This window comes from Peromyscus eremicus, chromosome 4, assembly GCF_949786415.1.
Source record: "Peromyscus eremicus chromosome 4, PerEre_H2_v1, whole genome shotgun sequence".
In the NCBI taxonomy this organism is placed as follows: Eukaryota; Metazoa; Chordata; class Mammalia; order Rodentia; family Cricetidae; genus Peromyscus; species Peromyscus eremicus.
This window is the reverse complement of record NC_081419.1, coordinates 60093085-60106672: the sequence shown is the minus strand read 5'-3', so window position 1 is coordinate 60106672 and position 13588 is coordinate 60093085. Positions and strand designations below refer to the sequence as shown.

Here is a 13588-nt window from a genome sequence, read left to right as displayed (position 1 = left end):
AATTTTTCTACACAATCTTACACTTCTAAGTTTTTCCTACACTATATTACTATGCTATACCTTATACTTATTTTTTTGCAGACAGAAATTGAGGAAGAGATAGAAGATAGAAATCTTGATAGAGGAGATTTTGGAGCTGCAGCATTGGACATCGTTCCAGTCCGTTTTTCTTTTCTCTTGGGGATAAAACCCCCTGCCCTATTTAATATTACATTTCAACAGTGGACATACCCTTTTTCCACTGGTAGGATTCACTCCCACTTTCATCAAAAACTCTGTATAAATCTAAATAAATGAGAGAGAGAGAGAGAGAGAGAGAGAGAGAGACACAGAGATGGAGAGAGACAGAGAGAAAGAGAGAGAAACTAGTACACTAAGTTCACAGAGCACAGGGAATTGGAAACTTCCTTAGGCTTACCTAAGTGAATTTGAATCTGGACCATTTAGCATTTACTGTCAAAATAGAGAAAGATAGCAAGTAGTCTTAATGCATACACATCCATGGATTTAGAATAACTAGTCAAAAGAGACATACAACATATTTTAAAATGTTAGGTCTCTAGGAATAATCAAAGGAGTGTCAGGATCTACTAGACACCAGGGGGAAGAAATAAGACAGGGACAGCTCCTTAAGCTAAGCATGTATCAATTAGTCATGTATGTAACTGAAGGTTGATTTTCCTCCTACAACAGCTTCTCTGACCACAATTTAGTCAATAGGAAAGATTGGAACATTGGCAGTAAAATACAATGCATATAATTGTCTTATAAGCATTTAATGAGATAATTCCCCACTAGTCTTTCCTATTTGTACTGGATAATTCATCCTATTTTTACCCAATATTAATGTAAAGTTAGTGTAAATTGATCTGTTAAAACACAGTCCTTATGTTTATACCAAAATTAATTTAGAATATAATAGTGTTTGTGGGTGATGTTTAACAAAATATTTACAAATTGATGCTAACCCTGACATTCTGTCATTAGATAAACAACAAATAAAATTTTCATGGTAAATAATAGGCACATTAAAAAATAAAATCAATGTTAGCTTCACTTCTTAGTCATTACTTTAAAATTATCTTTACATACCTTAGTAAACCATGAATCTTGGATTTATAATTGATATTAGTATGAAAATACCAGTAAAATAAACTATGTCTATACACATCATGCAGATACTTATCAATAACCTTGGGCCATTTTTTTCCCATGATTTTCAAGGTAGTTTGTATCTAGAATGCTTCTGTATAGAGCATAGTTTTGAGTCCTACAATGATTTTGTCAGTTGTAGATGGTGTATGGGACGATAGGTCACTTAATAATATACCACCTACTGATTTCATAGATATCTTTCCTTGTGTAAGTACACTCTAAGGAAATTTATATCATATAAAAATTGACCAAGGAGGATGCATTTCCCAGCACATGTAACTCATTGTTAAAGAATGCAAGCCTGTGCATGTAAAAATTTACTGATGTACAATGACTGTAGTGTGGAACAAAAAATTTAAAATGCTATGTATTTGAGGACATTTAGCAGATCATTGGCTGTAGAATATTGCTTTTAAAACAAATGTGGACCATAAAAGTCATTCGTCAGTGAAATTTTTTTTTTTACAATATTAGACATTTGTTTTAAAGATTTCTTTTGGTCTTTTAAACCAGGTTTATCATCACAGAATTACATTTGAAAATTCTAAATTAGGAGAAAATAAAATAATTTTTATGGATTTTTTTAGTCATTTTACATAACAATCACAGATCATCCTCTCCTCCCTCCTCTCACCTCTCCCACCTTCCCCCCCCCCACCCCTCATTCCCTCCTCCAACAAGGCAAGGTCTCCCTTGTTGAATGTACTGGTACATTCAGCAGAGGCAGGTCCAAACTCCTCCTCCTGCATCAAGGCTGAGCAAGGTGTCCCACCATAGGTAATGAGCTCCAAAAAGCTCACTCATGCACTAGGGATGGATCCTGATCAAGGACAAACATGGTATGTACTCACTCATAAGTAGATACTAGATGTAAAGCAAAGGATAAAACTTTAATATAGTCTTAACAAGTCAGTCTACTCTCAAAGCTTAAAGATGCTCATTTTTTGACTTTTCTTTCTTACCTGCTTGTGAGCATGGTCATATGAATTAATGTGATTGTCAAATTCCTGATGCTTATAATACTGCTTGTCACAGAGTTCACAGTAAAAATTTGCCTTCAGATCCTCCAGAGCTTTGGCAATAGTGTTCTCCTTCTCAGCATAGTCCTGAAACATAAAATTTCAAGGATTCACACAATTAGCTCTCTCTTGTGTTTACACTCCTTGATAGTTGTAAACTTTAGTACAGTAATTAGAGCTAGAAACAGGACAAAGGACAAATAAAGAAATATTGGCAAACCAAATTTGAAAAAAAAACATACAAGTTAAGTAAAATATTCACAGATGAAGCCAATATAAATGAAAAAAAAAAACCCAGCAGAAATACAAACAAGAAAGTAAGTAGTATAGAAAGAAGCATTAACTGAGCATGCTCTACTCTGTGCCAACATTAGAAGTGAGATTCCAACAGCAGCTGTGACTTTGCTCTAGATTTCTGATTCTTAGCTAATGGAAAATCCTCTTTAGTAAATAGCTGAAATGTGTGTAGAAGAGTTCTGGATTGCTACATATATATGCAACCGAGGTGTTTTCTTTCTTTCATATATATTTACATACATCTATTGTTTGTCTAAATTGCATTAATTTGATCATTGTAATTTTTATTGAAATTAAATAAACAAATCTTTGAGTGATAAGATACTTTTTTGTATATTGTCTAAGTTCTTCACCTAAAAATGAAAAAGAGAGAAAGACAGAAAGGAAGGAAAAAAAAGAAAGAAAGAAATGGTAAGAAAGAAAAAAAGAAAAAAAGAAAGAAGGAAGGAAGGAAGGAAGGAAGGAAGGGAGAAAACTCAGTAGCACATCATATCCATGATGCTTACCATGAATAAAGATTGATTTACAACTCTACTTTCCAGAGAATGAAGAAGTTAGGTGTAGAAGCATATTTATTTATTATTTATTATTCTTTATTCTATGTGTCTTTTACATCATTTATCTTGATCATATCTATTTCTTAATTCCTTCCCATCCACCCTCCACTCCTGCAGCCTTCCCCAAATATAACAAATTCAAGAGAAAAAAGGGAAAAAAATAAAAAGGGAAAAATTAAAAATCTCTTTATGGAAGCTTCAGTGTTACACAGTGATTCACGCCACAAAGCCCTTTCTCCATTTATTTTTACTTGCAAGTGTTCATTGCAAAGAGTCATTGGTCTGGTTTGAGGCCTCTGGTTTCTACTACACTATCGGTGCTGGGCCCTCACTAGGACTCTTCTTGGATAACCTGTTGTCTTGTGTTGTAGAAATCCTGCAGCTTTGGGTCTCCGGGTCAGGTCCCTTTGCCTGCTCTAGCAGATCATAGATGGGGTGGATGTTGGGGTGGGGTAAGTCATAACCCTGGATCTGGGCTTGAGCAGCTGTAGAGCTGATCCTCCAGATGAGAGATGGGGGTAGGGAGGTGGGTGAGACTCTTCGCTGACCATGCTGCCACAAGACAGATGGTAACGCAAACAGCTCTCCCATGTTGACAATTTTGGGGCTGGCTCACCTGTACCTGCACTAAGAGGGTTGGTTATATTTTGCTACACTGGCCAGGTGCAGGGCCTGCTCTCCAGAGTGTTGCAGCTGGTGGAGGTCAGGGATGGCTCTCCCATCAATGCCTGAGGCAGATGAGAAGCTGGTGCTATGGTCATAAAAGAGGAAGGTCTGTGAGCTTCTGATTAAGAACCATGAACTACTATGGCTCTTGGCTATAGCTTTGAGACCCTAAATATTGTTGTTTTTGCCAGACACAAGTCCATTTTACATGTTGATACTGGCTGATTTTATTCATTTTAATTTAACCTTTTTAGAATTACATACAAGGGTACTACATTTATATAATTTCCACCACTTCTCACCACTCCAATTTCTCCATGCCAACTAACTCCCTTTCAATTGATGATCTCTTCTTTAATTGTTATTCTTACACACACACACACACACACACACACACACACACAAACACACACACACACAGTCTATTGAATCTACTTAGTACTGTTCAAGAAAACTTCAAAACTTCAGTATACATCACAGCTTGCAAAATTTTTCTGTCTTACAAACTTACTTATATATTTCTTTAAAGTTGAACATAACATATTGTTGAACATATTCATTTCTCATGTGCCACTAAAGCGTATTCCTAGACACTGAGTTTTGGAGTTAAAGGGGTGATTGTAGGCATAACTAAAACTCCAGCACTGCTTGGGTAGATGTAGATCGATGCTTGAAGATTTTTTCAGTGAAACTAACCTAATATATTATTAGCTTCAGGTTCTGTGAGAGATCTTGACACCCTACACCCCCACCCCCCCACCCCCCTGCCCCCCCCACCCCCCCACCCACCCCCACCCACCCCCGCCAAAAAGAGAAAATGCTGGAGAGATGACTCAGCAGTTAAGATCACTGATTGCAGAGAACCTGAGTTCAGTCCTCAGCATCCACACAGTGGCTCAAAAATTTCTATAATTACAATTCCAGAGGATCCAGCTCCTCTCTGGCTTTTGTTTGCACCAGGCATGGACATAAATGCAGGCAAAACACCCACACAAGTAAAACTAAAAGTCCAAAAATGTTCAGGTGGGTATATTAAGGTAGAGATTTATCAAGGAAAAAAAATCTGATCTCTACTTTGGGCCTTTATATGTGTACATACCAAACACATACACAGTGACACACACACACAACACATATACACATAAATATGTATATATGCACATGCATGTATATATGTCATATTCAAGAAGTAGTTTAACAATAATTTAATGATTAATACTTTTCTTATATTATTGTTTATTGTAATGAGTAAATTTATGCACACCATATATAATAAAGTTTACATGATTTGTGGGACATGTCTTGTAGTAACTAACCATTTGTCAAGATGTGTGAATGAATAGTCAACTCTCTTAATCAATTTATTGTCAGGATCTATGAATGAATAGTCCACTCTCTTAATCAATTTATGAAAGATTACTCATTGTTAGATAAATTTATTTTTTATTTACTTCATAGGAAAAGGTAAAAATATCTAACATGGAAAATTTTGTATATGATTTCATGAATTTAAATGATTAATTATCATGTCTCAACTGGTTTGTCACCTATTCCCTATTTTTCTATTTTGTCACTTCTAAAGTTTAAGAAGTTTAAAAGATTGAAAGCAAATTACACTGATCTAGACTTCTTGAGGAATGTGTATTGAATAATGAAAATAATGTTATGTAAAGCATGCAATTTAAATGAAACAGAAGGTGATAGCATGACTTCATAGTTTAAATATTTGTATCTGAGGTAGCTGGGCAGTCAGTACGTAGGATATGGTGTAAGGGAACCAGTTTTACTAGTTGTTGAATTAGTTATCAAATGTTCCTCAGCAGAAATTTGTCGGTAAAATCTCTACATTAATTTATATAACTCCATTCACAGTGAAGTTTGCTTACATAATCTTGGTGTTGCTTTCCTGATAAAGGTTTTATCTTTATAACAATAATACTCCAGTAGAGAATAAAAACTGTTTCTTTCGTTTTCCATCTCTAGCTGTTAGAAAATTTAGTGGAACAGATTAATATTCTTAGGGAAATTGTATCCTTCAAACATATTAACATTAACTTTGACTTGAAAAAAATATTTTAATTTTAAATTGTAATAATTGGTAACATTCATTCATTACTTTTATGGCCTCAGGGACTTATTTAGAATTTGAATGCTTTAATTCATTTGATCCTTATTTAAAATGTTGGAAATGTACATTATAAATGTTTTCTTAATTTACAACCAAGAATACCAAAGCTTAGAAAATTTGACTAGCCAGCTTAAGACAAAGAATATACTTTAGTTAATCAACGTTCAAGCTCAAGTTATATGGTCTATGGTATCAAATTATCTTCATTTTTAAATAAAATGAAAGGAGGGAGGAAAATAAGATGTCCTTCAGTGTTTACCACTCATATACAATTACTTCCCCAAAGTTAACACAGTCTCTGCCTCTCCTATATCACCTCAGACTATTCTTATAGAACTCTAGTAAAGTTAAACATGGCAATGTCTTCTCCTTGTTCTTTTTGAAAGTCACAAACAAGATTATGTCTGATGTTTTTAATCCATCCATTCTCTTATCGTTCCCCTTTCTACTCTCTCTTTTTATCTTTATTCTCCTTCAACAGATTAAAGGACAGTTAGCTTAGTGGAATATAAGGCTGTATGATGAGGCAAGGCAACACACAATTTTGGACCAGATTATTTTCAACTTGATACGAACTGAAGTAAGGAATCAAGTCATATTTATGTATCAATGACTGAAGAAAAAGAGGCCATGAATTTTAAAGAGAGCAATGTTTACATAGGAATGTTTGGAAAGAGAAATGGGATGGGGAAAAGATAGAATGATATTATCCTCTAAATATATTTTAAAATGTAAAAGAAGCATGAGCAAAATAGAGTGATTTGTTATCATGTATTTGGCATAGGTATGCGTAACACATACATTATTATTGACCCAGCATTTTTAAAATACTTTTGTATGTAAAGAATATCAGTCGTGATTTTCTGGCTTGCTCCATGGCTCCTCTAATCTTCCTTTTGAATGATATTGAAATAAGCATTGACTCACATTATGAAGAATGTGAACATGTATTCAGCACAATTTCCCACAGCAGAGGGTAAGGAATGTAATTGAATAATGGGAAAAGGAAACAATTACTCCTGTATGCTAAAACAAAAACAACTCCACCTTTGCCTGGCATAGTCATTCTATATTAAACATGAACACAAAATTTAAAATGTCTACTGGGTGTGATGGCAGAAAGTGAAGATTAAACCCGCAAAAGTCTTACAGATTCAAACCCATCAAGTTTTATATTCGAATAAAATAGTGAAGGTTGAATCTTTCCTTTTAAGAAGGCAATATGAAGGTCATGAGATACAATCATAAAGTTAAAAATTTTTCAGTTCTGAGGATTTATTTCAAAGGTAGAGCACCTGTCTAGCATGCATAAGCCTTAAGTTTGATACTCAGCAATTGAGAAAAAGAATTTTTTAGTTTGCAGCACATTAACAGTTGGGTGGCACAGCATATTTTATAGATCAGTAAATTAGAACAGAGTAGTTAGTGGTCTTTGCATGGCCCCAAGGATAATCTGTTCATCATGTATATAAAGAAAATAGCATAAAGACTCACTTTAAGGACAGAACATTTCTTTTCTAAAATTATGCTTCTCAGGGAAGCTTCATCACAACATATAGTACCAGTTAATATTCACATTCTTTAAAGTAAGATTGTTATAACTGGGCATTTTCAACTAACATTGCTATGTGAATGTGAGCAACCCGAGAGCAGAGCAGAGGGGATTTTTGTTTTCCTTTTCTATTACTGCTGCGTCCTACACATTTTAATAGAGCATGCTTTAGCTGTTAAGAGTCTAGTACAAACTGAGTTAGTAATAAAGATATAACATTAGCAACTTTTTTAACTGGAAGCATTTGCAAAAGGAAAGTGATGTTGTTTCAGAATGCCCCCACAGAAATACCAACGTGGGCAAATGTCCATACTTGAAAATACTTACTTGAAGCTTATCAAATTTTAGATAAAAGATTATGAAATGTGGACATGACTCATGTTCAATACTGTTCAACACTATCCATAAACAACATAATTAAAATTCAGAATTATCAAGGTTTACATCACCCAACGAAACTATTGCCTATGAACTGGGCCACCTTATTTTCAGTTTGATTATTGCAGACTCGGGCCTTCCTGGAAAATTGTCTCCAAATGTATCCTAGTCCAAGCTAAATCCACAGACTTAAGAATTCAAGGTCTCCTTATTGCCAGGCAGGATCCAGAACTTATACACTTTGATTTGAAGGTAGTACCAAACCAGTCTGTATGAAATCACACAACAGGAACACTGCAGAACCAAGATGGAGTCTGCAGTTATATTCACCATACTGGAACCTGAAGACCAAAACAAATGGTCAGGTCCCAGAAATACAAGATTCACTCCTACTCAGTGTTATGTCAGGCCAAAGTGGCCCTACATTTCAGGTCTTCTCCTTTCTTCAAACATCATTCTTACAGAGGTCACGGTCCTGCCAACTTCCAGACTTAACATTCAGCTGTGTTCTCTAGTCCAGTTTCTGTAGCTTCATTCATTATAGACAGAATGTAGGTTTATCCCAGTAAGCTAGGCATGTTCCATGTGACTTGTATTCCACTTATACATGAATATATCCATACACCCAGCTAGATGTTGTTCTAGGCTTTGGGTCATGTCCAGAAACCTAAAACTTAAACTTATATCCATAGTTTTTGAGTCAAGACATAACCTAGAAAGCACATGGGGGCTCAGGTCTTAGGTATTATGTCTATCCTAGAGGTGTGTCTGCCTTTAGGAATCAGGTTCATGGCCAGCCATGATTATCTTTAGTATGACTAATAGATAATGGTGACTTGTGGTCCCTAGATAGTTTTTAAGATGAGGGCTGCTATGTGGAAATTCCAAGTAATGATCCAAGATGTAACTTGTAACCTCATTCCTGAAACCCTGCATAGGGGTGAGTGGCTAAAGACAAAACCCATTACCAGTGATGGATGTAGCTAATAATGGCTTCATAAATAAGTCTCCACAAAACTCTTTACTTTGTGAAGTTAAAAGCACTTCTGTATGGAAGGACACATTTGGACATTTAGGAATAGTGGGGATAGCATGCCTACAAGGATTGCAAAATTCCTCAGCATTTCCTCTGACTCTGCCTGTGATCTCTCTCATATGACTGTTCTGGAATTGCATCTTTATAGTAAACTAGGAAAAGTGATAAACTATTTTCTTGATTTCTTCAAACCATTCTAGGAAACTATCAAACCGGTGGAGAAGGTCTTGGGAAATCGTGAATTTAAACTTATTATTAGAAATAGAGATGACTTCAAATGAGCATGGCTTTTCAGATTTAACTGACTCACATAACTATTTTCACAATTAAATGAAATTTTATGACACATGGTATCCAAAGAGTTGGAAGTTATTTTTTGTGAGAAAAATGTCATAGATTTTATGTAGGAAGTGTTGTAGCTCTGTTTTATGTTTTATCTGGTTCAAATAGTTTCCTTATATTGCAAAGGAACAGCCATTTATAGATAAAAGAGTACCACTATTGTCATCCATAAATGCCATGGTGATCTCAAAGTCCAGATTCTATCATCTAAAAGAGAAAACCACAAGACACTTTGAGGACTGTAGAAGGGGCAAGTAAAGGCTGAGTCAAAATGTCAAAATTTTTTTATCAAAAGTCACAAATGCGCTGAACAGAATATATCAAGTAAGTTAGTTAGTTTTTAAACAATGACAAAAAGTTTAATTTTAAAGACAGCACAACAACAATCTGATCTTTGCCTTTCTTACAGATAAATGCAGAGACTGATCGATGAAACAGTTTCATATTGAGTATCATGTCTTTAAGCAAATTTCTGTGGAGATTATGACTAAATAGTAAGAAGTAAACATCTATGTTCATTTGCTCAGGTTTCCAAGAAAGAAAGTAGTTTTCCAAGAGTTCTTTGCAGAAATTATGCATGCAAGTATCATGAAGGGATTTGTTTCTTTTCCTTTTTTTATATTTTATTATTTTATATGTATGCATGCTTTGCATACCTGTTACTTGTGAAAGTCAGAAGAGGGAGGCATCAGACCCTCTGAGACTGAAGTTATAGATGGTTAGGAAGTGCCACATGAGTGTTAGGAATCAAATTCATGTCTTCTGCAAGAGCAACAAGTGCTCCCAACCACCGAACCCTCTCTCCTGGCCATCATGAATTTTACCTTAGCTAATGACAACTTCTACTTTCTTATGACTACTCATCTAATTTCAACTGCTGGACGAAGAGCACAGTTTCTGTCTTCATAATTTCTCACATGAAAGGTCTATGGACTTCCCAGAATCTTCTTTTAAAATACAGCCTTATATATCCCACATGGATATATTCATCAATAAGATGTCTGTTTTACACATCCTTCACAGTGCCATTTAAATCGTCTGCTTTAAACTTAGAATTATTACAACTCAGGTAAGGACCAGAAGACATTTGACATTCTTTTTTTGTGTTTGGAATACTTTAGGAATTCACTGATATTAATGTTTATCTCCAGTCTCCCTATTGGTAAGGATAGATGTATCTCGGCATTCAAGGTAAATAGGAAAAAAATACCATATTTTCCAAAGCTTAATGCTCTCTGTGTTGTATTATATTTCTAGCTCATATATACATAAAATCATACATAGATTTCAAAAAGGAAAAAAATTCTATATAAATACATCTCAAAGAGCCCAACTATAGCATATGAGTGATAGTAATTGAGGGTAATTGTTTCACTTTAGAAATCTCTTAAATTTACAAGCACTAGTCATTTTCTCTGAGAGTCAGAGGAAAGGCATGTAATGATCTAATGCCTATTTGTGACTTTCTCAGCTGTAGCGGCAGTCTAGGATAAGATACTATCATTTCTCAGTAAATTGTTTCACTTGTGATCTTGGCTTCAGTTACTCTGGAAATAGAAGCTGAGACAATGAGCTTAAGTGGCTTTATTTAGCCATGTGAGTTTAACTAGTTTAGTCCGGATCTCAAGAAATACTGAACTACCATGGAAAGAGCAAAATGCTGACAATAACTCTGGCTTTGGTTCTGACTTATGGAGGGTTTGAGTGTCATTATCTAGCCACAACACACATTCCCCCCCCACCCCCGCGCGCGCCCCCAGAATTACCAGAGATCAGAGATCACAGGGTAGAATGTAACTTTTTTTCTTTTTCTTTATTCTTCTCTCATACAATACAACCAGACCACAGCCTTCTGTCCCTCCCTCCTTCCAGTCTCCTCCTACATGTCCCTTCTCCCCGAGACCCACTTCTCCTCCATTTACCTTCACAAAAGAGCAGGACTCCCAGAGATATCAACTGAGCATGGCTTAACGAGTTACAATAAGACCAGGCACAAACTCTCTTATATTTTTGGTTGTGAGCCTAGCCTTTAACGGCTGAGCCATCTCTCCAGCCCACAAACTCTCATATCAAGGCTGGACTAGGCAACCCAGTAGGAGGAAAAAGGTCCCACAAGCAGGTGAAGAGTCAGAGACATCTCCACAATGTTAGGAAAACTCACCAAAACCATAAACTAAACCACCACAGCATGTATGCCCAGGGCCTGGGGCAGACCCATGCATGTTCCTTGATTGCTATTTCAGTCCCCGTGAGCCCACATAAAAGAGTCAGAGATATCTCCACAATGTTAGGAGAACCCACAAAAACCCTAAACTAAACAACCACAGCATTTATGCGGAGGGCCAGGGGCAGACCCATGCATGTTCTTTGGTTGCTACTTCAATCTCTGTGAGCCCATATGAGGCCTGCTTAGCTGATTCTGTGTGCTGTGTTCTCCGGGTGTCCTTGACCTCTCTGTCTCCTACAATGATTACTTTCCCTCTTCTTTGGGGTTCCCCAAGCTCCACCTAAGTTTGGCTGTGGGTCTCTGCCTCTGCTCCCATCAGCTACTTGAAGAATACTGTCAGATGACAATTGGGCTAGGTACTGATTTATGAGTCTATCACTTTAAATTCTGGGAAGAGAAACATATTTAGAGAGGTGGAGAAACTGATATGACCCCTAGAGTCAAGTTGGGAATTCCCAATGTTAACTTTTCCAAAACAACAAACAAACAAACCAAATCTGATGGTGGTATATTATTATGAGAGACAGAAACTCTTAATATTTACGTATTTCTTGATATCACAACTTTCCTTCCATTACTCCTCCTATGTTCTCATAAAGAATCCATCGGTAGGAAGTTTATATACATGGGAGGTGGAGGGAAGATCACCTTCTTTACCGTAATTAATTTCCTTCCTGTGATGAAGGTCTTCTCTTAAGGTAAACAAAATTTTTCTATGCCCAATCCAAACACCTTTTGCAAACCAGGAAAAGAAAGCTTCTCAAATCTATGCCTTGCATCTTTCCGACCTCACCCATGTAGAGAGGGCAATATCCACAAAGGGCTAATAGCTTAAAATAGATTGAGAAATTCACAGTTAAAGTTTTGGCAAGGTATCTGGGAAAGAAATAAATAAAGATAGCATGCAGCAGGAAAAAGACTGAATCAACTATTTAATAGATAACTATGAGGCACATATATAGGAAAATAGCTATATTTAATATTAATTAAAATATAGAATGCTTCTATTTCTTCCAAAATTGTCTTCCAACAATTGAACTCCCATGTGTTATGTTAGTCAATTTTAGCTGCAGGTGTTGCATAATTCCAAAGAAGAAAATATGGAGGAGTAAAAAAATTCAAAAGAATGTCAAACCAAAGAGACTATGAGCATCTAAATCTACTTCAAAAAATTCCAATTCAGCTTAGTATATAGTGGGGTGGCCAGAAACTGATATTAATGGACCATTCACCTCAGTTGCTAATCCTTGATACCTGTCAACTAAACATATTAGAAATAATGAGTCCAAGGAGTAAATCTCATCTCATAATAAGACACAAATACTATAAACATGTTAGTATTATCATGGAGGAAATTTTAAATAGCTATACAGCAATTTCAAAGAGAAGAGGTAGGCACCTCGTAAGAATAGGTAAAACATGTTAATAAGGAGAAAGGAAAGCAAGAAAGGTTGAAAAGAAAATTGAATGAAATAAAAATGCCTATAGTAGACATGTAGTCACTAAGATTATAATAAATACCTATAAATATATATACAAGTATACTCTTTTCAAACTGAAACATAATTAGGAAAAGAAGGTGCAAAATAAGCCGATGAGTATACTGAAAACTGTGGATAGTACAAAAAAGAGAACACAGAGAAAATGGAGCAGAAAAATATGTGAAATAATAATGGGTGATAATTTTCCTGGATCAATAACTTTAAACAAAACTACGGATTCAAGAAGCTCAGACAAAAACCAAAATTATAAATAAGAACACAATAAAAGCAAGTGTGTAGGCAGGTCATATTCAAGCACCAGAAAAAAAAAAAGATTAAAATTTGCATGCAAGTTTTAGAAAAGAAAAAATAACTCTCATTAGAAATCATGCCAATAAAAAAGAGTGAAGCAGAATATTCAAAGTACTGAAAGGAACATCCTCAATGTGGCAGTCACCGGTGACAGCCAGCAGTTTCTTAAATCTCCAAGAATATGAATGAAAACATCAGATCTCTAGCCTCAGAATGCAGTGAGATGCATGGCCTGCAAGCAAGGGCCACATTAAACAGCAGAGAGTGAGAGGTCAGGTGAAGCCCAGAAATACTGAATGTTAGATTTACAAAGGGAACAGTTAACTCAATTTAGAGTGGCGAAGAAAGTGAAAGGGAAAGAAAAACATTTCCCTCATTCTCCTCTGTCGGGGCACAAAGACAGAAAGAAATTATTTAGAATTCAAACAAACCAACATT

At 35.7% G+C, this 13588-nt stretch overlaps 1 protein-coding gene across 1 annotated transcript in view; it reads right to left on the bottom strand.

Moving 5' to 3' along the window:
* Znf804a (zinc finger protein 804A) overlaps positions 1–13588 on the bottom strand; it is a 197287-nt gene that overhangs the window by 26124 nt on the left and 157575 nt on the right. The window contains exon 2 of the mRNA XM_059259201.1: positions 2118–2261. Coding sequence (XP_059115184.1) covers positions 2118–2261 — 144 coding nt within the window. The remainder of the gene's footprint in view (positions 1–2117; positions 2262–13588) is intronic.